This window comes from Pelodiscus sinensis, chromosome 19 (assembly GCF_049634645.1).
Source record: "Pelodiscus sinensis isolate JC-2024 chromosome 19, ASM4963464v1, whole genome shotgun sequence".
In the NCBI taxonomy this organism is placed as follows: Eukaryota; Metazoa; Chordata; order Testudines; family Trionychidae; genus Pelodiscus; species Pelodiscus sinensis.
The window spans coordinates 3,138,370-3,165,617 of record NC_134729.1 but is presented as its reverse complement, the minus strand read 5'-3'; the positions used below and the strand labels follow the sequence as shown (position 1 = coordinate 3,165,617).

At 66.8% G+C, this 27,248-nt stretch overlaps 1 protein-coding gene across 1 annotated transcript; it reads left to right on the top strand.

Annotated features, from left to right (window-relative positions):
- The first annotated feature begins 614 nt into the window (after nucleotides 1-614).
- NXPH4 (neurexophilin 4) lies at nucleotides 615-25,489 on the top strand. The gene is made up of 2 exons (XM_075901812.1): nucleotides 615-827; nucleotides 20,494-25,489. Exons 1-2 carry the CDS (start codon nucleotides 774-776, stop codon nucleotides 21,244-21,246), a joined length of 807 nt encoding a protein of 268 aa, XP_075757927.1. The 5' UTR covers nucleotides 615-773; the 3' UTR covers nucleotides 21,247-25,489.
- The last annotated feature ends 1,759 nt before the right edge of the window (nucleotides 25,490-27,248 follow it).

Sequence of the window (27,248 nt, the reverse complement as noted above, 5' to 3'; positions counted from 1 at the left end):
GGGAGAAGCCTGGAGGGGGGATATGGAGAGGGGTGGCTGCCCAATTTCTAGGTCACACTCCTCACCCAATTCCTGACCCCCCCCCCCGAAACTCTTCTCAACTCCCCCCCCTTCAGCTCTCAGGGAGGGGCACAGAAAATCCTGCCTCTTGGAAGATTCTCCCCACAACTCAGGGGGGGCACGGAGGTATTTGGGGGGTTACCTTACCCCTCCCCCATATCAGTGGCACTGGGGTATTTTGGGGACTCGGTTTCCCCTTGACCCTGCCTGGAAGGTCTGGGATATTTTTTGGGGTCACTTTCTCCTGGCCCCTCCCCCATCCCGGGAAGCTAGGTGTTTTGGGGGGTCACTTTCTCCTGGCCCCTCCCCCATCCCGGGAAGCTAGGTGTTTTGGGGGGTCACTTTCTCCTGGCCCCTCCCCCATCCCGGGGGAGCTAGGTATTTTGGGGGGGTCACTTTCTCCTGGCCCCTCCCAGCCGCATCTCCAAGCGCGAGAGAGCCCGGCGGAGGGGGGGGGGGGCAGGCAGGCTGGGATTGGTGGGCTGGGGAATTAAGGGGCTGGCCCCACGTCTCCCCCCCCCCCCCGCACGCCCTCCCCCCCCCCCCCCGGCGGGGAAGCGGCGCTGAGCCCCGCGCCAGCCTGCGCTGCAAGTCCGGAGCCGGCCAACTTTCCCCGCCGCTCCCGGCTCGGCGCCCCGCGCCCCCCGGCCGCCCCCCTGCCCCGCTCGCCCGGCCCCGCTCCCGATGCTGCGGGAGGGTTTTTCCCCGCCGAGATGAAGCTGCTGAGCTGCCTGTCCGCGATCTTCAGCCACTGGCTGCTGCTGAAGGTACCGGCGAGGGGGCTAGTTGGGGGGCTGGTTTTGGGGGGGGCAGCTGTGCAAATGCCCTCGGGGAGAGTGAAGTTGGTGCCTGGACTCTCATGGATCAGCCCAGTTCGTGGAGCTGGGGGAGGGGGATTTGCCCCTGCAGGGGGCTTTAAAAAGTGGGGGGCTGATGCTGGGGGGCGGGGGGTGATCGCTCTGGCTCCCCCTACACACTTCGAGATCGTGCTGTGCAGAAGGCAGGTGCGGGCTGGGAGGGGACCGGCGGAATGGGGGCCAGGGTGGGGGCAGGCAGTGGGGCAGAGTTAAGGGGGCGTGGGCTGGTTGGAGAGGGGATGGGGGCTGGCAGAATGGGGGCCGGGGTGGGGGCAGGCAGTGGGGCAGAGTTAAGGGGGCGTGGGCTGGTTGGAGAGGGGCTGGGGGCTGGCAGAATGGGGGCCGGTGTGGGGGCAGGCAGTGGGGCAGAGTTAAGGGGGTGTGGGCTGGTTGGAGAGGGGATGGGGGCTGGCAGAATGGGGGCCGGGGTGGGGGCAGGCAGTGGGGCAGAGTTAAGGGGGTGTGGGCTGGTTGGAGAGGGGATGGGGGCTGGCAGAATGGGGGCCGGTGTGGGGGCAGGCAGTGGGGCAGAGTTAAGGGGGTGTGGGCTGGTTGGAGAGGGGATGGGGGCTGGCAGAATGGGGGCCGGGGTGGGGGCAGGCAGTGGGGCAGAGTTAAGGGGGTGTGGGCTGGGTGCGAGGAAAAAGGGGGGCTGGCAATTGCAGATGTTGGGGGTGAAGAAAGGTACCTGCAAGTGGGGAGTTTCCGGCGGGGGGGGGGCGCTTCTCAGCTTGGCAAATGTTTGCACGAAATCGCGACCGGGCTCCGGGGCGGGGGCTGAGAAGCCGCCGTCTGGCAGCTGCCAAAGGGGACAGGACTTGAGAGACGAGCCGGGTGGCACCGCCTCCCCCCCCCCCCCGGCTGCCTGGCCCGGCCCTGGCGTCTCCCCCTCTCCCCACCGGGCTGGGGGTCTGCGGTGAGGAGCGGGGCCGGAGTCCGGGGCGGGGCGTTTCGCCGTGTAGACAGACCCGGGACTGTCCAATTCGGCGTGACTGTGCCGAGTTTGCCCGCGGACCTGCCGAGCCCGACCGACTTCCCGGCGCGGTTCCTTTGGGGCCGAGCGGGGCCCCGGGGTGACGCGGGGGGCTGGCGGGAGTGCGGAGCGGAGCGGGGCCCCGGAGAAGCCCGGGCGCTGCGGGTCCCGTTCTGCGGCCGGGCTCAATCCGGAGCGACTCCGCAATGCCAGCCTGTCGCTCCGGATTGACGCCACCCCGGGAAGCAAAGGCCCGTTGCGGGAAGGCGTCGGGCCCAATTCACCCCGCGCTCAGCCGCCCTGAGCCCTGGTGCCCACGAAGCCCCGCGGCGCGTTCACACGAGCGGCGAGTCCGCCTGGGCCTCGCCCGCGTCCTGCTGCCAAAGGCTGGGCCCCGCTCGGTTCTCGGCCCCGCAGGGCGGGGAGAGCCCGGTGCCCTGGCGATCCGGTTTGACTTCTGGCGCCCCGGCTCCGTGTGAACCGCCGGCCGGATTCCGGAGCGCAGTCGCCCCGGAGCAGGCGTGTGCGGCGGCGGGTTCCCGGGTGCGCAATGGGCGGGCTGGCGAGTGGGTTTGCCCCAGCCCCTCTGCTGGGAGACCCACGGCGGAGGATGGGGGGTTCCTAGCGCTGCACCTCACCCCCCCCCCCCCGCAGCCCCCTCCCCGCGCCCTGCCCTGGAACCGGCCTGACAGGGCTTCGCCCCCAGGACCAGCCCCCGCCTCCGCTGAACCCTAAGTCCAGGGCTGGGGACCGGGTCCTCTCTCCCTCCTTGCTGCCCCCGCCTGCCTGAATTGGGGGGGAGGGGGCTACCAGGCCTGGGGGGGCTATAGCCCCGGCTCCTGGCCCACTGGCCGTTTGGGCAGCTCCCCCGGGCCGGGCCGATGGGGCGCTTCTGGCTCCCCAAGCCGCAGCTGGCATGTGAGCGGGGCGGTGGGATTGGGGGGGCTGCCTGCTGCCCCCACCCTGCCCCAGCCCAGGCCCTTGGAGCTGGTCTGGCAGGCAGAGGGGCCGGTTATGGCTGGAAGCCCGAGGCCCCAGGGTCCTGGTGCCCAGAGAGGGGGCAGCACAAAGCGGAGGCTCGTGGGGGGCGGGGGTAGAACAGACGTGAGATGGCTGCTCGGCTTCAGGCTGCAGATCCCCCCCCCCCACCTCGCCCGGTCGTCTGGGTCCCCGGAACGAACGGGCCTGGGGCCAGGCCTGAAATAAAGGAGGGATTGGCAGGGTGGGGGGGCCTTGCTAGGTCATGCTGCCACTGGGCAGACGTGCCAGCCAGCCAGCCAGCCAGCCAGCGGGGCACCCCACACCCGCCCTCCTCGTCCGCGCTGCCCTGCGCTGCAGCTGGCCAGAGATGGAGCGGGGGGCAGGGTGTCTAGGGCAGAGGAGGGGGCGCCGAGGGGTTCTATTCCTGGCCGGGGAGTGGGAGTACTGGGGGGGTGAGAGCTGAGGGTGGTTTGGTAGCCAGGCAGTCTGGCTGTATCCTAGTCTCTGCTGCGGTCTGGTGACCCTAACCCTGCCCCCATCTGTGCCTCAGTTTCCCCTCTACAAAAGGGGGGTTGTCACTCTCAGCTGGGACTCTGGGCAGTGTCTCCCCTCAGGGCACCTCTCACCAGGGCTGGGCCTCGGTGCTGCCCGTGTCTGCGTTCACCCCCTGGTCTCTGGGTGGGTTCCCCTACACTGCAGAGAGAGTCCCTGGCGGGGTGAGGGGTCCAGTTCTGGCTGGGAGCAGCTGGTCCCAGGGGTGCCACTGGTGCCCAGAGAGGGGGCAACGCAAAGGGGAGGCCCCCTGGCACCTCCAGGCCTTGCCCAGCCTGCAGCTGGCAGGGACTGGCAGCCGGCGGGTACCCCAGAGGGTTATGAGCCACTGCCTGGCCTCCGGGCTGTTTGCCCCTGCGCGCTGTTCTCCAGCATGAACAAATGTATTTGGGCAGCAGCTTTTGTGGGCTGGAGCCTCGTGGTCGGATGCATGCCGTGGGGGGGCCAGCGTGGCCCCGTGCCGTGGGGGGGCCAGCGTGGCCCCGTGCCGTGGGGGGCCAGCGTGGCCCCGTGCCGTGGGGGGGCCAGCGTGGCCCCGTGCCGTGGGGGGGCCAGCGTGGCCCCGTGCTGTGGGGGGGCCAGCGTGGCCCCGTGCCGTGGGGGGGCCAGCGTGGCCCCGTGCCGTGGGGGGGCCAGCGTGGCCCCGTGCCGTGGGGGGGCCAGCGTGGCCCCGTGCCGTGGGGGGGCCAGCGTGGCCCCGTGCCAGAAGGGGAGCAGCTCCCGCCGAGGGGCAAGGCTAACGAGGCTGCACCCGTGTGGCTGGACGTGGCCCACGAAGGGGAGAGCCGGAGAAGGGGGGAAACGACTCTGTGCCGGGAGCCGGCTGCTCCCCAGCTTGGATGGGGCCCGGTTTGCACGGGAAGCCCGGCCGGGCAGTCCCATGCCGCAGTCTGTCTTTCCCAGCCTTTCAAACTGGCTCCTGCATGTCCCAGGGGGTGAAGGGCTCCCCTATGGCTTGTGGGGGGGTCTCGGAGTCTGATTTGTGCCCGTTCTTCCTTTGCGCCCGGTTTGGCCCGTGGCGGGAGGGAGGGGGGCAGAGGCACAGGGCTGGCAGATGCCGCATTCATCGATGGGCAGGGAACAAGCCCCACCGGGCTCACCAGGCCTTGCCCTGGCTCTGTGTTGCTATGGGGCCATGTCACCCAAACTGCAGCGTGAGCCCCCCAGCCCTTAGATCTGCCCGGAGCGCGCCGTGTGCTGAGCCAGCAGTGATGTAAAATGGGCCCAGGGCTCCGGGCGCTGCCCCTGCTGGAGCCTGGGGCTCTTTGGAATTGTCGGGCCCCGGGGAGGTGCCCCCTGGCCCTGCCTGGCAGGCTGGCTGACGCGGGTGGGGCCCGGGCTGGCGTCCCGAGGGTAGAGGTGCGGGCAGAGCGGGGTGTTGCCGGGATGAGTGTTTCTGGGGTGGGGCGCGTAGTTCTGGGGAGTCTCTCTCGGGCTGAGGGGCTGTCTGCCTGGGGCTGTTGCTCCTTGAGGATCTGGCTGGGGCCATAGGAGATGGCCAGGGGCGTTCTGGTGTTTTCCTTGGGCCTGGCCTAGGTCCCCTCCTGGCCCTGTCAGTCGGATTCGACCCTTCCCCCGTGGGTGTTGTAGTTCTAGGAGCACTTGAGAGACACCCCGTCAGTATTTGTCTCTGTCTGAGGGGCTGGGGCAATCATGGGTGTCGCTCAGGGCCCGGCTGTCGTTTGTCTCTTTCTGAGGGGCTGCGACAAATGCGGGTGTAGCTCACAGCTTGGATGCAGTTTGTGTGAGGAGCTGGGATAAATGCGGGTGTAGCTTAGGGGCCGGCTGTAGTTTGTCTATGTGTGAGGGGCTGGGGTAAATGCAGGTGTAGCCCACAGCTCGTCTGTAATTTGTCTCTGTGTGAGGGGCTGGGGTAAAGGCGGGTGTAGACTCATAGACTCATAGAACACTAGGACTGGAAGGGACCTCGCAAGGTCATCGAGTCCAGTCCCCTGCCTTCATGGCAGGATCAAGCCCCGTCTAGATCCACTTTGGAAGCCCTGGGGGCCACAGTGTAGCTTAGGACCCAGCTGTAGTTTGTCTGTGTGAGGGTCTGGGGTAAATGCGGGTGTAGCTCAAGGCTTCGCTGTAGATTGTCTCTGTCTGAGGGGACGGGGCAAACATGGGTGTCGCTCAGGGCTGGCCTGTAGTTTGTCTCTTTCCGAGGGGCTGCGACAAATGCGGGTGTAGCTCACAGCTCGGATGCAGTTTGTGTGAAGGGTTGGATAAACGCGGGTGTAACTCACGTCTCAGCTGTAGTTTGTCTCTGACTGAGGGGCTGGGGTAAATGCGGGTGTAGCTCATGGCTTGGCTGTAGTTTGTCTATGTGAGAGGCTGGGGTAAACGCAGGTGTAGCTTAAGACCCGGCTGTAGTCTGTCTCTGTCTGAGGGGCTGGGGTAAATGCGGGTGTAGCTGAGGACCCGGCTGTAGTCTGCCTGTCTGAGGGGCTGGGGTAAACGCGGGTGTAGCTCAGGACCCGGCTGTAGTCTGTCTGTCTGAGGGGCTGGGGTAAACGCGGGTGTAGCTGAGGACCCAGCGGTAGTCTGTCTGTCTGAGGGGCTGGGGTAAACCCGGGTGTAGCTGAGGACCCGGCGGTAGTCTGTCTGTCTGAAGGGCTGGGGTAAACGCGGGTGTAGCTGAGGACCCGGCGGTAGTCTGTCTGTCTGAAGGGCTGGGGTAAACACGGGTGTAGCTGAGGACCCGGCGGTAGTCTGTCTGTCTGAGGGGCTGGGGTAAACGCGGGTGTAGCTGAGGACCCGGCGGTAGTCTGTCTGTCTGAGGGGCTGGGGTAAACACGGGTGTAGCTGAGGACCCGGCGGTAGTCTGTCTGTCTGAGGGGCTGGGGTAAACGCGGGTGTAGCTGAGGACCCGGCGGTAGTCTGTCTGTCTGAGGGGCTGGGGTAAACGCGGGTGTAGCTCGGGGCTCGGCTGTGGTCTAGACAATGGCTCCTGCGACGTGTGCTGGGTGAAAGCCGGCAGCGTGGAGGGAAGGACAGGCATCCTCGCCCGGTCACAGGTGTGATGCCTCCGGCTGGGGCAGAGGCCAAGACAGGGTCCATGAGCCCCGGTGACCCCCTTTTCTCGGCCTGCCTGTGCCGCGACCCCCACAGGGCCCCCTCCCAGGCCCCCGGCTGCAATGCAGCTGGCGGCTCCGGGTCGCCCAGCTGGGGCCCAGGAGATGCGCTGGCCGGGAAATGCCCCCCTCAGGTCCCTTTCCTAATTTGCCCCCTTGGGGTCACCCTGTGAGGGACCCCCAGGAGGCCTTTCCTCTCAGAGATGCTGCTGGCCTTTGGGAGCCCCCCCACCTCGGCTGGGCCTGGCTTAACCTCCCCCCCCAGCTCTGCCGGGAGCGTAAGGGCCAGGACTAATCCACCCCAGAGTGGGGGTGGGCAGGCAGCCTGGGGGAACAGGCCCAAGGGGTCAACTGGCTCCTGCCCCCATGTCTCCCCCCCCCCGCCCCTGGCGCCCCCGGGTGAGTCACTCTGTCGGGGCGGGGGATGGTCTGATTCAATCTCTTGGTGCCAGCTGTGGTGACTGACTTGGAGGGGAGCGGGGTGTAGTGGTCAGAGCTGAGGGGGGCGGGGAGCCAGGACTCCTGGGTTCTCCCCCCCCCCCCGGCTCTGCCACTCACGCCCCGAGTCACCTGGCTGCCCTTCTGCGGGAAGGGGAAGGCTCCCTGCTGTAGCCACTAGGCCTGCCCCCCGCTCCCCTTATGGAACCCTCCCTCGCCCTCGGCACGTCTCCAGTTTGCACAGTGGCCTCCGGCCTGGCTCTTCTGCAGTGCGACAGCCCCTCCCTGGGGGTCCACCCCCCCACACTGCGTCCCAGGAGCCACGGGGCCGGGCTGTCGGGAGGGTGGGGGCGATTTATGTGCACCGCTCAGCACCATCCTGCTCCTCCAGCCGGAGCAGGATCGGGCCGGCCTGACCCTGGTGCCACTGGGCACGGGGCACATGTCAACGTCACGCGTGTTGGGGCGGTGGGGGGGGGGGTTTCCCTCCTGGGCGTTCCCTTTGCGCCTCCCATATGCCAGGCCCTCTGGGGCTTGGGGGGCACTAGGGAGGCGAGACACCCCTATTACCACTGCTGCTGTGAGCCGTTAGCTGACCCCTGCCCCTTCCACTCCTGTCCTGGGGGCTGCCAAGAGGAGCCCTAACCCCCATCCCTGCCCCTTCCACCCCTGTCCTGGGGGCTGCCAAGAGGAGCCCTACCCCCCATCCCTGCCCCTTCCACCCCTGTCTTGGGGGCTGCCAAGAGGAGCCCTGCCCCCCATCCCTGCCCCTTCCACCCCTGTCCTGGGGGCTGCCAAGAGGAGCCCTGCCCCCCATCCCTGCCCCTTCCACCCCTGTCCTGGGGGCTGCCAAGAGGAGCCCTACCCCCCATCCCTGCCCCGCCTTCTGCACCCCGAAACACAGCGGGCATGGAGACCCTGCCCCTTCCTCTGTGCCCCCACCCCAGGGGACACCCAGCCCCCTGGCCCACGTGGGGGGAGGGCTCCCCTGAGGGCGGCGCGGGGCCGGCGGCCCATCAATCGCGCGGCGCGGGGCAGGTAATCCTCACCCGGTGACACTTGCACATGAAACAAATTATCCCCCCGACGCGGCGCCGTGATTGTCTCTGCCAGCGCCGATCGCTCACGCCGGGCTTTTAATCCCAGCCTCTGTCCTAGGCCTCCCCCGGGGAGAGCGGGGGGGCCGGGGCACGCAGCCCCCGCCCCACCCCGGGTGAATAAGCCCTCCCTGCCCGGAGGGCGTTGAAAAGGGGCTTGCCTGTGGTTTTAATGCAGGGTAGGGGGCTGCTGGTCGGGAGTGAGGGGCACCGACAGGGCTGGGGGGGGGACAGGGCCGGGCTGGCAGGGGCTGCAGGGTGGGAGTGAGGGGCACCGACAGGGCTGGGGGGGGGGACAGGGCCGGGCTGGCAGGGACTGCGGGGTGGGAGTGAGGGGCACCGGCAGGGCTATGGGGGGCAGGGCTGGCCTGGCAGGGGCTCAGGGCGGGAGTGAGGGGCACCGGCAGGATGGGGGGCAGGGCTGGGCTGGCAGGGGCTGTGGGGCAGGAGTGAGGGGCACCGGCAGGGCTGGGGGGCAGGGCTGGGCTGGCAGGGGCTGCGGGGCAGGAGTGAGGGGCACCGGCAGGATGGGGGGGCAGGGCTGGGCTGGCAGGGGCTGCGGGGCGGGAGTGAGGGGCACCGGCAGGATGGGGGGCAGGGCTGGGCTGGCAGGGGCTCAGGGCAGGAGTGAGGGGCACCGGCAGGGCTGGGCTGGCAGGGGCTCAGGGCGGGAGTGAGGGGCACCGGCAGGATGGGGGGGCAGGGCTGGGCTGGCAGGGGCTGCGGGGCGGGAGTGAGGGGCACCGGCAGGATGGGGGGGCAGGGCTGGGCTGGCAGGGGCTGCGGGGCGGGAGTGAGGGGCACCGGCAGGATGGGGGGGCAGGGCTGGGCTGGCAGGGGCTGCGGGGAGCCCAGGGCAAATTTACCTTCCGTTTGGAAAGGGGAGAACTGGATTTGCATGGGGGGCGGTTATCCACCGGCCCCCTCCCAAGGGAGACGGGGGGGGGATGAAGTTCCCCTGTGACCCCCTCCGCCCCATTTTTCATGCTGCCATCTGACCTTAAGGGCTGCGCCGAATCCCTTTTAATACCACTCAGGCCGTGCAGAGCGCGGAGGGACGGGAACTTTGAAATGCAATTTATGATCCTGCCTGATAAGATCTTATAAAATTTCCCGGCCACACTCAAAATTACATTTCCATAGCTCAGCCGCACTGCTCCGCGCCACGGTATGATACTTGCCACTTTTATGGCTACATTTATTGCAATAATAAAGTGAGATGGTGGGCCGTGGAGAAGGGGGGCCTGGCGGGGGAGGGGAGTGGGGGGGGACCTGGCGGGGGAGGGGGCCTTGAGGAGGGGTCCCGGAGGGGGAGGGAGGCCTTGGAGAAGGGGGGCCTGTTGGGGGTGGGAGACTGTGGAGGAGGGGTCTCAGTGGGAGAGGGGGCCTTGGAGAAGAGGGGTCCGGTGGGGGATGGGACCTTGAAGGGGGGAGTCTGGAGGGGGAGGGAGGCTTTGGAGAAGGGGGGCCTGGCGGCTAGGAGGGCAGGGAAGGGAGGCCGTGGAGAAGGGGGTCCCGGTGGGGGAGGGGGCCTTGGAGAAGGGGGTCCCAGTGGGAGAAGGGGGCCCGGCGAGGGAGGGGGCCTTGGAGGGGGGCCCGGCGGGGGAGGGGGCCTTAGAAGGGGCAGGGTGGGAGAGGAGGGCGAGGGAGGGGAGCTGAAGAGAAGGGGTTTTGACAGGGGAAGGGACGGGGGGGCAGGGGGGGAATGGTTGGGTTGTTCCCCAGTTTCTGGCTGTGGGGGAAACTTTACATGCACAGGACAAGCCGGACTGGAGCGTTCGTGTGTGCCCAGGCATGGGGGGAGGGGAGCGGGGCAGCCCCCCACCCACTTAAACCCCTTGCTCCCTTTCTGAGTCCAGCCCTGAGAAATTGTGTTCTCCCTGCTTTGGAGATGGGGGAAACTGAGGCGGGGCTGGATGGGGGTGAGGCAGCGGATTCACTGGCCCAAGGTCACAGGGGAAGGAACAGACTCCGCTCCCCAACCGGAGCAGGAATGAGACCCCAGGCGTCCTGGCTTCTCAGCCCCCACCCAGCGAGGCAGCCGGGGGCTTGGGGAGGGACTGACACAGCCCAGACTCAGCCGCCCTCGAGCGCGAGACAATCACAAGACTTAGTGTCCTGCCAGGCTGCTGCGCCGTCCCAGGGAAAGGGGCAATTACAGCTCCTCCGAAACCTGGCACCCGGGGATTCTCTGCCGGCATCCCTCACTCCCGCCCCACAACCCCTGCCAGCCCAGCCCTGGGCTCTGGCTAGAACTCAGCACTGCTGCTCCAGCCGCGCCAACCCTGAGCGAAAGGAGACTCTCCCTCCACCGTTAGCAGTGGCGGGGCCATGACACGGGCCTGCCAGAGGTCGAATCCAGCCAGCGGAGGGCAGCGCTGTGCTGTCATGGGCATCCCCGCCCTTCTCCTGCCGTCTGAACCTGTGACATCATACCGGCTGGCTGTGATGTCATAGGGGAGGGGCTGTGAGCTCATAGTAGGAAGGGGCGGAGCCATAAACCCTTGGGCAAGTCCTCTTCCAGGTGGCACCAAGTAGCCATTTGGGTAGCACCCCCCGCCCCTGGGAAGTGTTTGCTGTCCCGGGTCTGGGGGTCCTTTTACCTCCGGGTTCCCACTCGCAATCCAGATCTGGGCCCCGGGCCTAGAGGGCAGGTGCTAGACTGGGAGTGAGGACTCCTGGGGTCTTTCCCTGTCTCTGCCACGGCCCTTTGCCAGCTCCCCCCCCCCCCCATGCCTCAGTTTCCCCTCCTGTCCTTTGCCTGTTAAAGGGGCTGGGTGCTCAGGTCTCCCCGCCTGGCCTAGGCAATTTGTTGAATTCCCTTGAAATAAAAGCCGAGCAGCTGGTTTAGGCCCGGATCTGGGCTGTCCACCTGCCTCCCACCTTCCCCCCCACCCCCCCATGCTGCTGGAGGGGATGTTTTAATGCGTCGCCTCGGAAAGCCAGACTCAATTTCCTCCCTGGCCTTGTTGGGCTATTTCCCCACCTCCCCCCGGTGCCGCCGCTTGGCTCCGCGCCGTCGTCCTCGCCTTCGTTCGGGGGCTCGATGAGTCACCCGGGCCCGGAGCTTTGCCCCCCCCGCCCCCCGCCGAGCCACGAAGCGCGTCGCCCCGCAGACGAGCGCGAGCCACGTGAAGGCAGGAGACGAATGTCAGGGAGAAAGAACCCAGAGGAGAAGACGAAACCCCAGGCAATGAAATATTTATTAGCCGGGGCGCGTGCCGGGCGCGTTAATAAACCAGCTGCGTGTGGGTGTTTGCTCGGGCCGCGTGGCCAGGGGGGCCCGGCTGGGCAGGGAGGGGGAGCTGGGCGGTGCCCGGGGAGCTGAGGGCGGGGGTGGCGCTGACGTTGCCTCAGCTGGGCACAAACAGGGTGGGCAGGAGAACGGGGCAGCAGTGTAAGAAACTCCGCCGGCCACCCCCGTGCTTGGGAGCGTGCGGTCTGCTGGGGTCGGGGGGTGGAGAGTACAGTTCTACTACTGCCGCCAGCCAAGGGAGTCGCCCCTCCAGCCAAGCGGAGGAGGACGGCGCAGCAGGGGCCGTGGGGGGGGGGGGGGGGGAAGCTGGGCATCACTTGGGTGTCATTCCATAGCGGGGACAGCTCCTCACGGAGCAGGGGGCACTGGCTGGGGGGGGCTGCCACCTGGACCCCACCCACGGCAGCTTGGTAAAGGGGTAGGGGCCTGGACTGACCGGTGACGCTGTCTCCCCCCCCCCCCCCAGGCCCCTGCCCCCCCCTCGCCTGCGCCAGCCCCCTAGAGAGAGCAGGCCCCTGCCCAGCCACCCACAGCCCCTGCCAGCCCAGCCCCCCCCCCGCCGGCGCCCCTCACTCCCGACACACAGCCCCTGCCAGCCCAGCCCCCCCCGCCGGCGCCCCTCACTCCCAACCCACAGCCCCTGCCAGCCCTGCCCCCCCCGCCGGCGCCCCTCACTCCCGACCCACAGCCCCTGCCAGCCCAGCCCCCCCCGCCGGCGCCCCTCACTCCCAACCCACAGCCCCTGCCAGCCCTGCCCCCCCCGCCGGCGCCCCTCACTCCCGACCCACAGCCCCTGCCAGCCCTGCCCCCCCCGCCGGCGCCCCTCACTCCCAACCCACAGCCCCTGCCAGCCCTGCCCCCCCCCCGGCGCCCCTCACTCCCAACCCACAGCCCCTGCCAGCCCAGCCCCCCCCGCCGGCGCCCCTCACTCCCAACCCACAGCCCCTGCCAGCCCTGCCCCCCCCCCGGCACCCCTCACTCCTGCCCCATAGCCCCTGCCAGCCCAGCCCTGCCGGTGCCCCCCAACCCCGATCCGCAGCCCGTGCCAGCAGACTCCTCCAGCCCTGTCACTCTCAGCCTGTCACTCACCCGTCCCCCCCCCCCGTTTCCCCCCCAATCTCATCCCTGGGCTTGTCAGGCCTGACAGATGCACCTGGCTCGGCGCTTTCTCCTGGGCTCCTTGGAGCGATGGCGCCGGAACGGGCTGCGCTCCCCCAGCCGAGATAAATGGGAGCTGTCAGCGGCCCCTTTGTTTGCTGCTAACCTCTGGAAACCCCGCACTGGCCGGGGCTGCGCCGCGGGGGGGGGGGGGGGGCATTGGGGAGCATCGCTCACAAGTGCCAATTAATCTCTGCCTGCTAACGAAGGCAGGGCCAGCGAGGTGGGGGCCCAGTGGGCCCAGCCCCCGCCATGGGGCCCCATTGGCCTGGCTGGGCCTGCCCTGAAATCCCCCTCGGAAGGGGCGGGTCGGAGCCCCCACGCAGCTCCCCAGCCCCCGTCGGGCCTTGGCGTGATGCAGCCCCAGGGAACCCCCCTCCCCCAGGTATTTGCAGAGTGGGACCCCCACCCCCGCACTGCCCCGATGGATTGTCTGGCGAGCGGCCAAACCTGCCCGGTTTTGGGGCTCCCGGCACCCCCGGCAGAGAAGGGACGGGAGAGGCGGGTAACGGTGGGAGCTGCAGGGAGAGACCCCTGGGGGGCAGCTCAGAGGGGCTGAGGGGGCTGCAGATATCTGGAAAGGGGGCAGCAGGCCTCAGACAGCCCTGCGCCCCCCCCCCACAGCTTTGCCAGCCCAGCCCCCTCCCCGCAGCCCCAGCCCCCCCAGCCCTGCCGGTGCCCCTCACTCCCGCCCCACAGCCCCTGCCAGCCCTGCGCCCCCCCCCACAGCTTTACCAGCCCAGCCCCCTCCCCGCAGCCCCAGCCCCCCCAGCCCTGCCGGTGCCCCTCACTCCTGCCCCACAGCCCCTGCCAGCCCTGCGCCCCACCTCCCCCACAGCCCTTGCCAGCCCAGCCCTGCCCCCCAGCCCTGCCGCTGCTCCTCACTCCCGCCCCACAGCCCCTGGGGCAGGGGAGGGGGAAGGTCTTTCCCTTGCCCCTCACCTCCCACCCCTCAGTCAATCGCCCCCGAGGTGCATCGCCCCCAGTGGTGAATCCCAGCAGTGCGTGGGGGGGGGGCCCACCCAGCCCCGCGAAGGCGCAGCCCCCGGGGGGGGTCACAGGCAGCGTCTGGGCTCTGCTCATTTCCTGGTAATTTCCTGTGCCGCTCAGGAGGCTGCCCCTCCCCCCGGCAGGGTTCAATGGGGGGCGGGGGGGTCCAATAAATATGGATGAGCGGCAGGATTAATAACCGTGGGCAGGCGCGGGGCCGGGCAGCAGATGGGAGATAAGGGGGGGGGGGGCTGACGTGGCTGCTGCGGTTCCCCCCCATCCCCCTCTGTCTGGGTCTCACCCCCAGGGACTCCTCTCTCCTGGGGGCCCCTTGTCTCCCCACCCCCCGCCCACACTGGGGCTCCGACACCCGGCTTTGAAGCTGCCTTGAAATATAGATAAGGCTGATTCTGTTCAGGGAGCATGAGGGAGATGGGGGCAGGCGGCTGGGGGGTGGAAGGGCCGGCCCAGGTGGGGGCAGGCGGCTGGGGGGTGGAAGGGCCGGCCCAGGTGGGGGCAGGCGGCTGGGGGTGGAAGGGCCGGCCCAGGTGGGGGCAGGCGGCTGGAGGTGGAAGGGCCGGCTCAGGTGGGGGCAGGCGGCTGGGGGGTGGAAGGGCCGGCCCAGGTGGGGGCAGGCGGCTGGAGGTGGAAGGGCCGGCCCAGGTGGGGGCAGGCGGCTGGGGGTGGAAGGGCCGGCCCAGGTGGGGGCAGGCGGCTGGGGGGTGGAAGGACCGGCTCAGGTGGGGGCAGGCGGCTGGGGGGTGGAAGGACCGGCCCAGGTGGGGGCAGGCGGCTGGGGGGTGGAAGGGCCGGCTCAGGTGGGGGCAGGCGGCTGGGGGTGGAAGGACCGGCTCAGGTGGGGGCAGGCGGCTGGGGGGTGGAAGGGCCGGCTCAGGTGGGGGCAGGCGGCTGGGGGGTGGAAGGACCGGCTCAGGTGGGGGCAGGCGGCTGGGGGGTGGAAGGGCCGGCTCAGGTGGGGGCAGGCGGCTGGGGGGTGGAAGGGCCGGCTCAGGTGGGGGCAGGCGGCTGGGGGTGGAAGGACCGGCTCAGGTGGGGGCAGGCGGCTGGGGGGTGGAAGGGCCGGCTCAGGTGGGGGCAGGCGGCTGGGGGGTGGAAGGACCGGCTCAGGTGGGGGCAGGCGGCTGGGGGGTGGAAGGACCGGCTCAGGTGGGGGCAGGCGGCTGGGGGTGGAAGGACCGGCTCAGGTGGGGGCAGGCGGCTGGGGGGTGGAAGGGCCGGCTCAGGTGGGGGCAGGCGGCTGGGGGGTGGAAGGGCCGGCTCAGGTGGGGGCAGGCGGCTGGGGGTGGAAGGGCCGGCCCAGGTGGGGGCAGGCGGCTGGGGGTGGAAGGGCCGGCCCAGGTGGGGGCAGGCGGCTGGGGGTGGAAGGGCCGGCCCAGGTGGGGGCAGGCGGCTGGGGGTGGAAGGGCCGGCCCAGGTGGGGGCAGGCGGCTGGGGGGTGGAAGGGCCGGCCCAGGTGGGGGGCAGGCGGCTGGGGGGTGGAAGGGCCGGCCCAGGTGGGGGCAGGCGGCTGGGGGGTGGAAGGGCCGGCCCAGGTGGGGGGCAGGCGGCTGGGGGGTGGAAGGGCCGGCCCAGGTGGGGGCAGGCGGCTGGGGGGTGGAAGGGCCGGCCCAGGTGGGGGCAGGCGGCTGGGGGTGGAAGGGCCGGCCCAGGTGGGGGCAGGCGGCTGGGGGGTGGAAGGGCCGGCCCAGGTGGGGGCAGGCGGCTAGGGGGTGGAAGGGCCGGCCCAGGTGGGGGTCAGGGGGCCTGGATCCCACGCCCACTGTGCAGCTCATTCCGGCAGGAGCCAGGCGAGGGAAGAGCCGCAAATCGAGGGGCTGCCAGCAGGGCTGGGCGAGAGGTTCCTGGCGAGGCCGGGAAGCAGGGGCAGCTCCGGGCTGGGCACCGTGTGGCACTTCCCCGGGGCCAGGGCCAGGGGCTGCTAGCTAGGCCGGGAGTGCGTCAGGCTGGGTGGACCCATCATGCCCTGTGTCCATGCCCCCCAATACCACACCAGCCGGGCAGCACCCACAACCCCAGGCAAGATGCCCCTGCTGTGCTACTGGCTGTTCTGGGTACCACACACACACGCCGCCTGTGCTGCCAGGTGTGTCATACACACACATGCACACACACATACTGCCTGGTGTCTCTCTCTCTCTCACACACACACACACACACACACACACACACACACACACACACACCACCTGTGCTGCCAGGTATCTCTCTCTCTCTCTCTCTCTCACACACACACACACACACACACACACACACACACACACACACACACACACGCCGCCTGTGCTGCCAGATGTGTCATACACACACATGCACACACACATACTGCCTGGTTTCTCTCTCACACACACACATACACACACATGCTGCCTGTGCTGCCCGGTGTCTCACACACACACACACACACACACACACACACACACACACACCGCCTGTGCTGCCCGGTGTCACACACACACACACACACACACACACACACACACACCGCCTGTGCTGCCCGGTGTCACACACACACACACACACCCCGCCTTTGCTGCCAGGTGTCATCAGCAGGCTGGCGTTGCACTCTCCATCTCCCTTGGCACCAGAACCCGTCTCCACCTGCCCCCTGCCCGTGCGGCCGAGACGCGGGGGGATGGTTGAGCCGAGCTCTCTGGCCCGGCACAGGGCGTACGAGGGGATGAAGCGACAAATCCCGACCCAGCCGGCGTCTCCGCCCGCGAACCCCGCAGCGGGGGGCTGGGATTTCGCAGCAGCTCCGAGCTGTGGCCACTGGAGCCGATCCCGGGCATCCCCACCCAGCCCCCGGCTTGCTGGGCGAGGGTCTGGGGCGCTGCGTAGCCGGGGTCATAGGCAAGGTGCCCAACATGCAACACCCCACCTTCCCCTGGCAACCCCCCAGCCCCCCAGCCAGCTGTTGGCAGGGCCTGCACCTCCCTGCTCCCGGCCTTGCAGGGCGCCTGGGGGAGCTGTCATAAGCTAGAGCAGCCCAGAGGCTGCTGCAATGGGCGCTGGGGGCCGGTCAGGGCCTAGATCACAGGGACTGGAAAGGTGGCTTGAAACACACCCGCCCGCCAGCCACAGCAGGTGCATGAATAGGGCGTCCAAGAACTGGGCTGCTTGGCCCCTGCTACCGGGCTTCCGACGCGGGGGGGGGGGGGGGGGGCGGTCGGCCCCGGATCCTGGGGGCTGGCTCCAGACCTGATAAATTCATCCCACGGACGTCGCTTAATCCCCCCCCGGACAGATTCTACTCATCTCGGGGGTGCGTTAGCTTCCCCGTATGGCTGGCCCCCCCGCCCCCATGCCCCCCCATCTTACCACACCTGCTCCTCACACACCCCCTTTCCCCCCCCCGACATTGTTTGCCTGGGAAACCAGGTCGTCCGGAGCCAAGCACAAAAACCTGCCACCGCGGCAGCGCCGGGGAGCGACAGTGATTGACGAGGCCGGGCCGCGCCGTGATCAAAAGCCATCGGAGCGCAGCTGAGCGCCGACCGGTGGAGACCAGCTGCCGGGGAGGGCTTTGGAGCGGGCACCGCGTGACAAACGGGAGAGACAGCGCCAGGATGCGGGAGCCCGCGCAGGATGGGACGAAGGGGGCGGGAACGGGGCTGGGTAAATCCAGCTGACCGTGCGAAGGGAGAGGAGCCGGGCTCTGGGGAGGGGGCTGCGCTTTCGGTTCTTCGGGGCAGGGCGACGTGTCTGGGCCGGGCACGGCCCCGTCCTGCAACGTGGGCGCTGACAGTCCCTTCGCGCCTCTCCCAAGCCGCGGTTCAGCTGGCAGCTGGGTTCCCCCTCAGGGCTGGCTGCATCCGGGCAGGGAGCTGGCTTGGGGTGTGCCGCCGTGACGGTGCATCGGGGGGTCCCCGACCCTGCACCCCGTCCGCAGCCAGACATGACTCTCCGCCGGCCAGGAGAGTGGAAGGTTTATTGGTTCCCAGGGACGCTGGGTAGCGGAGGAGCAATGTTACCGCAGGTACCCAAAGCAGACGCCTTCTTCCGCTCCTGGGCCCTGAACCCCCCTTTCCTGCTCTCAGCCTCCTCACTCCTCCTAGACTGACTCAACTCCCAGGCCTAGTTCCCAGCTGGGTGACAGCCCCCCCCCCTTTTCTTTTGTCCCTAATCTCCTGTGTCTGGCCCAATACACATCTGGAGTGAGCCAGCCTCAGCCTCTCCTCCCTCATGCAGAGAGTGCTGCAAGGGGGGGAGGGACTGAGGTACACGCACCCCCCCACAATACAGCAAGGACTGAATGTAACAGCCCCCCCCCACTACGTCACAGCTGCCTGTGAATCCTGTGGAGGGAGCCACCGGGGAACAGAACCCAGGGGTCCTGACTTCCAGCCGCCCCCCCTCTTATCCACCCACCCCCATTTCAGGACCCCCGCGGGGTGTCAGGACTCCCGGGTTCTCTAGCAATGCCGTGCCTGGATGGAATCCCGCCCTGGCTGCGTGCCTCAGTTTCCCTGGGACGATGCAAGGGAGTGGGATGGGGGGGAGGCAGGTGAATGTTTGCAGGGTGTCAGGACACCCGAGGACAAGAGCCACCGCCCAGGGAAGGGGGGGCGCATTGCTGGGTGCCCTCCAGACTGTCCCGACGGCCCCAGCTTAAGCAGAGGGGGGAGGCTGCAGCCCAGACTCTGCCAGCTCAGCAGAAGCTGGGGGTGCGGCCAGACGTCTCCCAACACGCGCCAGCCCCGCCTGCTCCCCGGGCCCCCTGCGGCTGGGAAAGATGCCGCCGCGCTTGGCCCTGCAGATCAGAGGCTCCGTAGGATGCTCGTCTGCCCCTCCCCCCGCGCCACGCTGGCTGCCCGCTCCCTGACCACGTCCCTGCGGAGACGGGGCCCGCGTCGGCCTGAGCTGGGCACGGGCCCCGTGTCCGCGCTACCCGGAGCCCTGGTACGCCCGTGTCTGCGTCACCGAGTGCCTGCGGTGTCCGGCAGCCACGCTGCCCTGGCTGGGGTGTGTTCGGCGGCCCCCGGCCCGGCTGCCCAGGCCACTACCCACTCCGGTGCCAACAGGCTCTGGATCACGGGGCATTTTCCGCCCTGGAGCCTCCTGGCTTCCCAGCGGCAAGGCCTCAGCCGCCAGCGCGGTGGGGTAAGTTCTGCCTCTGGTGGTGCAAACCCAGAGGGGCTCCGGTGCTGGCCAGAGGCCGTGCCCTGCGCAGGGCGGGGCAGGACGGGCACAGGGAGGCAGAGCCCAGCAGGGCAGAATGTCCGTGTTGTGGAGCCGGCGCAGGGCTCCACGGCCTTGCCCCAGGGATAGGCTTGGCCTGGAAGTCTCTGGCGAGACGTTGGCCCAGGCTGGAAAATTGCCTGTGGCTTTCAGTCAACACCTTGGCGGAGCCAGGCCCGGTTTAATGAGGCTCCCCGCCTGCTCCTTGTACCTGTGAATTACACCTGCAAATGCCTATCCCCAGCGCGGCCCCACCTGCTGCTCAGCCTTGTGTGCGAGTGTGTGCACATGTGTGTGCACGTGTACATGTGTGTGCGTGTTCACAGCTGGGGGGAGGCTGAAACATGCTGCCATGCAAGAGAAGGGAGTGCTCAAAGGTGAATGCCTATGTTTGCGAGTGTGCACGCATGGTCACGTGTGAGTGAGTGTGCATGTGTGTCCACATGTGCATGCGTGTCTGCACATTCGTGTGTGTGTGTGTGTGCATGTTCACACGTGGCTGTGTGTGCATGCTCCTATGCATGTTCACACGAGTGTGCATGTTCACGTGTGGGTTCACACGAGTGTGCGTGTGCAGGTTCACATGTGCGTGTTCACACGACTGCGTGTGCATGTGCCCAGGTGAGCGTTATGGGCGGTGGGGTGCCCACGCTTAGGTGCTAGCACAAACCCGAAAGAACAGCGCCTCTGTGCAGCCCAAGCCCCCTTCCCGGGGCTCGGGTGCCGCGGACACGGCTGTGTGGGGCCGGCGAGCGCTCGCTCTGGGTCTGCTGCCCCCGATGGCGCAGAGACTGGAGGCAGGGAGCCTGGCAGCTGCATGTGACCCTACAGGCGCTGGGGCTGTGGGCAGAGACGCCCTGGGAAACAGCTCAGCCCCCTCTCTCCAGCAGTTCCCGGACGTAATCCCTTGGGTGGGACACAAAGGGGAGGAGCATGGGAGGGTGTGGCCAGAAAGGGGCGTGGCAATGAAGTGGGCGTGGCAGGAGCAGGGAAGAGGCGTGGCTCTGCTGTGCTGCCCCATGGCCCCTCCCTGCCCCAGGCTCCCCCAGCACCCTGCCCTTCTCCCTGTGCCAAAGGGGGAGGGGTTACAAGCTTCCCGGGCTAGACACCCTGCAGGGGCATCGGGCGGTGCTTTAGCAAGGCTGGGCTGGGGTCCCTTGGGGATCAGGGGGCTGGAGTTTCCCGATGATCTGGGTCTGGTTTACAAAGTAACGTGCGGCTTGCGGCTTCCCACAGCCTGGCCTGGCCCCCAGGCAGGGCAGGATGTGAGGGGCAGGGGCTGGAAATACGGCAGGGCTGGGCTGAGGAGTGGAGCCAGGGATTTGGGAGGCAGGGATTATGGGGCAGGAGGCTGGGAGCACAGGGCTGGGGGGCAGGGCTGGGAATGCAGGGCTGGGAGCCGGGGGGGGCAGGGATTTGGGGGGCAGGAGGCCAGGGGGGCAGGGCTGGGGGGCAGAGAGCTGGGGGGCAGGGCTGGGAGCCGGGGGGGCAGGGATTTGGGGGGCAGAAGGCCAGGGGGGCAGGGCTGGGGGGCAGGGAGCTGGGGGGCAGGGCTAGGAATGCAGGGCTGGGAGCCGGGGGGGCAGGGATTTTGGGGGCAGGAGGCCAGGGGGGCAGGGCTGGGGGTCAGGGAGCTGGGGGGCAGGGCTAGGAATGCAGGGCTGGGAGCCGGGGGGGCAGGGATTTTGGGGGCAGGAGGCCAGGGGGGCAGGGCTGGGGGGCAGGGAGCTGGGGGGCAGGGCTGGGAGCCGGGGGGGGGCAGGGATTTGGGGGGCAGGAGGTCGGGAGGGCAAGGCTGGGAGCACAGGTTTTGGGGGCCAGGGCCGTGCTGACTCCCTGCCCTGCTCTCTGCCCACAGGTGGTCTGCGTGGAGGGCCACATGACCAAAACCCTGGGCTATCTGGAACTGGGCACCTCGGGCATCCTGAAGCCGCTCCCCTCCGGGGGCTTGAAGCCTGCGGCCCTGCCCCCAGCCCGGCTGTTCTCCGGGGAGCCCTCCAAGGCCAAGGCGGGCTCGTCCGGCGCCCTGAGCCCCTGGGTCTGGCCGGGGAACCAGACGGGGGCGGAGCAGCGGGCCCAGCGCAAGCCCTCGCTCAAGACGGGCCGGTCCCGGAAGATCTTCGGCTGGGGCGACTTCTACTTCAACATCAAGACCCTCAAGTTCAGCCTGCTGGTGACGGGCAAGATCGTGGACCACGTCAACGGCACCTTCAGCGTCTACTTCCGGCACAACTCCTCCAGCCTGGGCAACGTCTCCGTCAGCATCGTCCCGCCCGGCAAGGTGGTGGAGTTCGACGTGCTGGGGCCCCCGCCGGCCCCCCAGCCCCCCGAGCCCCGGCAGGCCACGCTGGCCGAGGGCAAGGCCCCCAAGGCCTTCAACTGCCACGTGGAGTATGAGAAGACGGACCGGGCCCGGAAGAACAAGCCCTGCCTCTACGACCCGGCCAAGGTGTGCTTCACGGAGCACACGCAGAGCCAGGCCGCCTGGCTGTGCGCCAAGCCCTTCAAGGTCATCTGCATCTTCGTCTCCTTCTGCAGCTTCGACTACAAGCTGGTGCAGAAGGTCTGCCCCGACTACAACTTCCAGCAGGAGCGCCCCTACTTCGGCTGACGTGGCCCCCGGGCGCCGCGGGCAGGAGGCTGCTGTGGGGCCCCCCCGCCAGCGGCCAGCTCCTTGGGTGACGGGTGGGCCGGACGCTGGGCCTGCGGAACAGCCCGAGACTGACACAGCCACACCCGGGAGGTTGCGCGAGCTGGGACGCTGGCGCCAATGGCCCCCACCCCCACCGGGAAATGGGGGTAGGGGCCACGCAGGGCCATCGAGCGACGGGTGTCGGGGGGGTGCAAAGCGAGGGGGAGCAGGGAGTATGTGCACGCAGGCTGTGTGCATTTGTAGATGCCGGTTGAACGATGGTTGGGGGGGTGTAAATGTATCCGTGACAGTGGGTGGTGTGGGCAGGGTGTGAATGGTGGGTGTGTGTAAATGTGTCAGTAACGGATGTGGGCAGAGCATGAATGGCGTGCGTCTGTAAATGTATCGGTGAGGGGGTGTGAGCAGGGTGTGAATGGCGTGCGTGTGGGCAGGGTGTGAATGGTGAATGGTGCGCCTGTGTAAATGTATCGGTGAGGGGGTGTGGCAGAGTGTGATTGGTGTGCGTGTGTAAATGTATCGGTGAGGGGGTGCGAGCAGGGTGTGAATGGCATGTGGGTGTAAATGTATCGGTGAGGGGGTGTGAGCAGGGTGTGAATGGCATGTGGGTGTAAATGTATCGGTGAGGGGGTGCGAGCAGGGTGTGAATGGCATGTGGGTGTAAATGTATCGGTGAGGGGTGTGAGCAGGGTGTGAATGGCGTGCGTGTGTAAATGTATCGGTGTGGGGGTGTGAGCAGGGTGTGAATGGCATGCGGGTGTAAATGTATCGGTGTGGGGGGGTGTGAGCAGGGTGTGAATGGCGTGCGTGTGTAAATGTATCCGTGAGGGGGTGTGAGCAGGGTGTGATTGGCGTGCGTGTGTAAATGTTTTGGTGAGGGGGTGTGAGCAGGGTGTGAATGGCATGCGTGTGTAAATGTATCGGTGAGGGGGGGTGAGCAGGGTGTGAATGGCGTGCGTGTGTAAATATATCGGTGAGGGGTGTGAGCAGGGTGTGAATGGCACGCGTGTGTAAATGTATCGGTGAGGGGGTGTGGCAGGGTGTGAATGGCGTGCGTGTGTAAATGTATCCGTGAGGGGGTGTGAGCAGGGTGTGAATGGCGTGCGTGTGTAAATGTTTCCGTGAGGGGGTGTGAGCAGGGTGTGATTGGCGTGCGTGTGTAAATGTATCCGTGAGGGGGTGTGAGCAGGGTGTGATTGGCGTGCGTGTGTAAATGTATCTGTGATGGGTGTGAGCAGGGTGTGATTGGCGTGCGTGTGTAAATGTATCAGTGAGGGGTGTGAGCAGGGTGTGATTGGCGTGCGTGTGTAAATGTATCCGTGAGGGGGTGTGAGCAGGGTGTGACTGGCGTGCGTGTGTAAATGTATCCGTGATGGGTGTGAGCAGGGTGTGATTGGCGTGCGTGTGTAAATGTATCCGTGAGGGGTGTGAGCAGGGTGTGATTGGCGTGCGTGTGTAAATGTATCCGTGATGGGTGTGAGCAGGGTGTGATTGGCGTGCGTGTGTAAATGTATCCGTGAGGGGGTGTGAGCAGGGTGTGATTGGCGTGCGTGTGTAAATGTATCTGTGATGGGTGTGAGCAGGGTGTGATTGGCGTGCGTGTGTAAATGTTTCCGTGAGGGGGTGTGAGCAGGGTGTGATTGGCGTGCGTGTGTAAATGTATCCGTGAGGGGGTGTGAGCAGGGTGTGATTGGCGTGCGTGTGTAAATGTATCTGTGATGGGTGTGAGCAGGGTGTGATTGGCGTGCGTGTGTAAATGTATCAGTGAGGGGTGTGAGCAGGGTGTGATTGGCGTGCGTGTGTAAATGTATCCGTGAGGGGGTGTGAGCAGGGTGTGACTGGCGTGCGTGTGTAAATGTATCCGTGATGGGTGTGAGCAGGGTGTGATTGGCGTGCGTGTGTAAATGTATCAGTGAGGGGTGTGAGCAGGGTGTGATTGGCGTGCGTGTGTAAATGTATCCGTGATGGGTGTGAGCAGGGTGTGATTGGCGTGCGTGTGTAAATGTATCCGTGAGGGGGTGTGAGCAGGGTGTGATTGGCGTGCGTGTGTAAATGTATCTGTGATGGGTGTGAGCAGGGTGTGATTGGCGTGCGTGTGTAAATGTATCAGTGAGGGGTGTGAGCAGGGTGTGATTGGCGTGCGTGTGTAAATGTATCCGTGAGGGGGTGTGAGCAGGGTGTGACTGGCGTGCGTGTGTAAATGTATCCGTGATGGGTGTGAGCAGGGTGTGATTGGCGTGCGTGTGTAAATGTATCAGTGAGGGGTGTGAGCAGGGTGTGATTGGCGTGCGTGTGTAAATGTATCCGTGATGGGTGTGAGCAGGGTGTGATTGGCGTGCGTGTGTAAATGTATCCGTGATGGGTGTGAGCAGGGTGTGATTGGCGTGCGTGTGTAAATGTATCCGTGAGGGGGTGTGAGCAGGGTGTGACTGGCGTGCGTGTGTAAATGTATCCGTGATGGGTGTGAGCAGGGTGTGATTGGCGTGCGTGTGTAAATGTATCCGTGAGGGGTGTGAGCAGGGTGTGATTGGCGTGCGTGTGTAAATGTATCCGTGATGGGTGTGAGCAGGGTGTGATTGGCGTGCGTGTGTAAATGTATCCGTGATGGGTGTGAGCAGGGTGTGATTGGCGTGCGCAGGGATGTGCCTACGCATGGATTGATGGGTCCGAGTCCAGCGCTCTTACCGTTACCAGCCATCGCAAGGGCCAAGCCCCCCCCGCCCTGCTGGCTCCTCGTCGCGGGGGGAGCTCAGGAGCTGCCTGCTGCCGGCCCCCCGCCCTGGGCCATCGGAAGCCGTGGGGAGGGGAATCCCACCTGCTCCCCTTTCCCAGCCCCAGGCTCCCCTCCTTGCTCAGGGACCCCCCGGATCTACCTCTGCCCCTGGGAAGGAACGGACCCAGGCCTGAAATTGGTGCCTCCCGCAGAGGACGCCAGAGAGCCCGGCGGGCAGCGAGGGTGTGAAATGAGAGCAGGGCGGGGGGGGGGGGGGTTGGGCGTGTAGGCAGGCAGGGGGCTCCCCATGGCTGGGTGTGTTGCCAGGCTGCTTTATGGGCATGCATGGGACTGCGTGGGGGGTGCACTGTGTGTTGGCGTCCTTTGTGAGTGTGCAGCTGTGGGTTGCCCGCATTGGTGCTTGGAGGTGTGGCTGTCCGGGCGGGTTGGGGGCTTTGTGTTTCCATGGGTGGGTGGGTGCACATGTGGGGGTGCAGCTGTGCACTTGGGGGGGTGGGGCAGGTGCAGTTGTGCACGTGTGCATGTGAGGGTGGTGCAGCTGTGCACGTGTGTGTGCACATGAAGGGCTGCAGCTGTGCGCGCGTGTGTGTGTGTGTGCATGTGAGGGGCTGCAGCTGTGTGCTTGTGTGTGCATGTGAGGGGCTGCAGCTGTGCACATGTTTGTGTGTTTGTGTGTGTTGTCATCCTTTGAGTGTGCAGTTGTGGGTTGCCCGCATTGGTGCGTGGAGGTGTGGCTGTCCGGGCGGGTTGGGGGCTTTGCGTTTCCATGGGTGGGTGGGTGCACATGTGCACTTGGGGGGGGGGTTGTGTGGGGTGCAGTTGTGCACATGTGTGCACTTGAGGGGCTGCAGGTGTGTGTGTGTGTGTGTGTGTGTGTGCGCGCGCACTCAGCATGTCTCTGTGCAGAACAAGCTGCTGGGACTTGGTTACGCAGTCCGGATGCTGAGTGAGGGGCCCAGCCACGACTCGCACCCTGGTGTCCTTGGTCCTCCCCGTCCAGCTTGCTCTGAGGCCTGGGCGTGGATAGACATCTCCAGGCAATGCCTGGTTACCCCCCAAGTCTCAGCTAGAGCGTGGCCCCACTGCAATCCGGCAGTGCCACCCTGCCCAGCCCCACGACTGGCGCGGTGCCCCCCCCCTCCCCCGGCTGCCGCTGGCTCCTTGCCGCATTGCCTGGACCTATAGAATGTGCATTGGAGGGAAGAAGTAGGTGCCACGGGGCTGGGGAGAGACGGGACGGAAACAGAACGAGCTGGGGGGGGTCACACACGGCCCCCCGGATCACCCCCTCCCGGGCTGAGCCATACACTGGGTAGGGGCAGGGCCCTGTAGCCCCAGTCAGCCCCCCCCAGCTCAAACTCCTGCCCCCCCCCCCAGACTCTGGGCTGAGACTTCCTCATATTTTTGTAACAAAACGACTTCGAAGGAAAAAATGTGATTAAAAAATGAATGAAATAAAAACTCCTGCTGTGGCGAGTGATGTGGTCTCAGCCGCCCCGCCTCTCCCGGCCGGGAATGTAATTGGTAGATCCCAGCCCGCCCCCCATGTGATTGGCAGATCCCAGCCCCCCTCCCGCATGACTGGCATCCGAGCCCCTCTCAGTATGATTGACAGCTCCCCGATCAAATTTGATTGACAACTTCTGGCCTTCCCTAATGGAGTGTGATTGGCAGACCCAGCCACTCCCAGTATGATTGACAGCCACCTGTTGAAAGTGATTGGCAGCCCCAGCCCCGCCTAGTGAGTATGATTGACATCTTAGCTCCGCCTGTTCCATTTGATTGACAGCTCTACCCCACCTGTTGAGTATGATTGACACCCTTGTCCTGCCTATTGGGTATGATTGACAGCTCCCCTTATCAGAGGTGACTGACAACCCCAGCCCTCCCATTGGGCAGCTTCTGGTCAACAGGAAGGGGGAAAGGGCTGGGCCAGTGTTTGGGGATATGGGGGGGGGGTGTTTCTGGAGACTTACGGGGTGCTGTGGGAAGAATTGGGGCCCCATGGCCCTGAAGCCTGAGGGCAGATCGGCTGGATTTGCAAAGTCAGCGCCCGGCCCCGTTGCCAAGAGGCGCCCGTCCGTGCCAGCGTGGGGCGCTGCCGCCCCTCCCGGGTGCCAGGTTTGATGAATTGCCGCCCGGGCTGCGGAGCAGGGAGGGGGTGTCGGGAGCAGGCTGTGACAAGCAAACCGGCTGCACCGTGGCAGTACGGCGCCTGATTGATGGGCGCGCTGGGCCCCAGGATCTCCCCGCCCCCAAAATCCCAGTGTGATTGATTCTCCTTAGCTCAGCCGTCCTCTGCTCCATCGCCTGGCTCCCCAGCGCAGAACGGCAGCTGGGGGGGGGGGGGGAGGCGTGTGGCTTCTGTCTTCTACTCAGCATTGAACGGCTGCAACTAGTGCCTGGGAAGACCCAGCTGGGGGGGGTGTCCCTGCAGTCCGCTCAACTCCGGCTGGGCTGTGAAGGGGATGCTGAGTCTGCCTTAGGATTTGAGGGGAGGTACAGTGATTAAGAAGGGAGGTGACCCCCTCCCCTTCCATGGGAGCCTCGATGAAGCTGCCTGGGGTCTCTGGGTGAATTTAGGGGGGCTGTTGTGAGTCCTTATCTAGCTGGTTTGCCCAGTGAATACAAAGGGGAAACTGAGGCACAGAGTCAGGCTGGGCTTTGTGTAATGTCACACAGCCAGCGAGTGGTAGGGCTGGGGCGAGGCTCCTCCCCCCGCCTCAGCCCACTGCACACAGCATGAGGACCCTACCTGTCCTGGTGTCGGATGCTCCTAGCGCCTCGCTCAGCCAATGGGAGTTAGGTGCCTAAATGTCTCTGAGCACCTTTGTGCAGCAGCTGGCTGGGACTCAGGTGCCAGGTAGGATCCGGCTCCGGTTGCCTGGGGTGGCAGCTTTGGGCGGCGCTAGACTAGAGAGGCCGTTCTGCAGGTGTGTGGCCCAGCGTCCAGCCTCGGTCTGCCTCCCGGAGCCTTCCTCGAGAGCGCTGCTGGAAAATGGGGCGGCAAAGCATTCGGCAGGCTCCGTCCATGGGGGAGGGGCTCAGACGGGGGTGCTGGGGGCCCAGGCTCGGACAGGCAGGGTCTGTGCTTGGCTCAGGGGGTACACAAGTGTGTGTGTGCACGTGTGTGTGTGTGTGTGTGTGTGTGTGTGTGTGTGTGCACGCCTGTGTAACCTTTGTGTCCCCGTGTTCCAGCTGCACACGCTGCCCAGTCCCTACCGTTCGC

What these genes read in the sequence shown, in the direction of transcription:
- NXPH4 (XM_075901812.1), top strand. Translation starts at nt 774, where the DNA reads ATGAAGCTGCTGAGCTGCCTGTCCGCGATCTTCAGCCACTGGCTGCTG. An exon ending in GCCACTGGCTGCTGCTGAAG is followed by an intron (nt 828 to 20,493) that starts GTACCGGCGAGG and finishes CTCTGCCCACAG; the next exon opens with GTGGTCTGCGTGGAGGGCCA.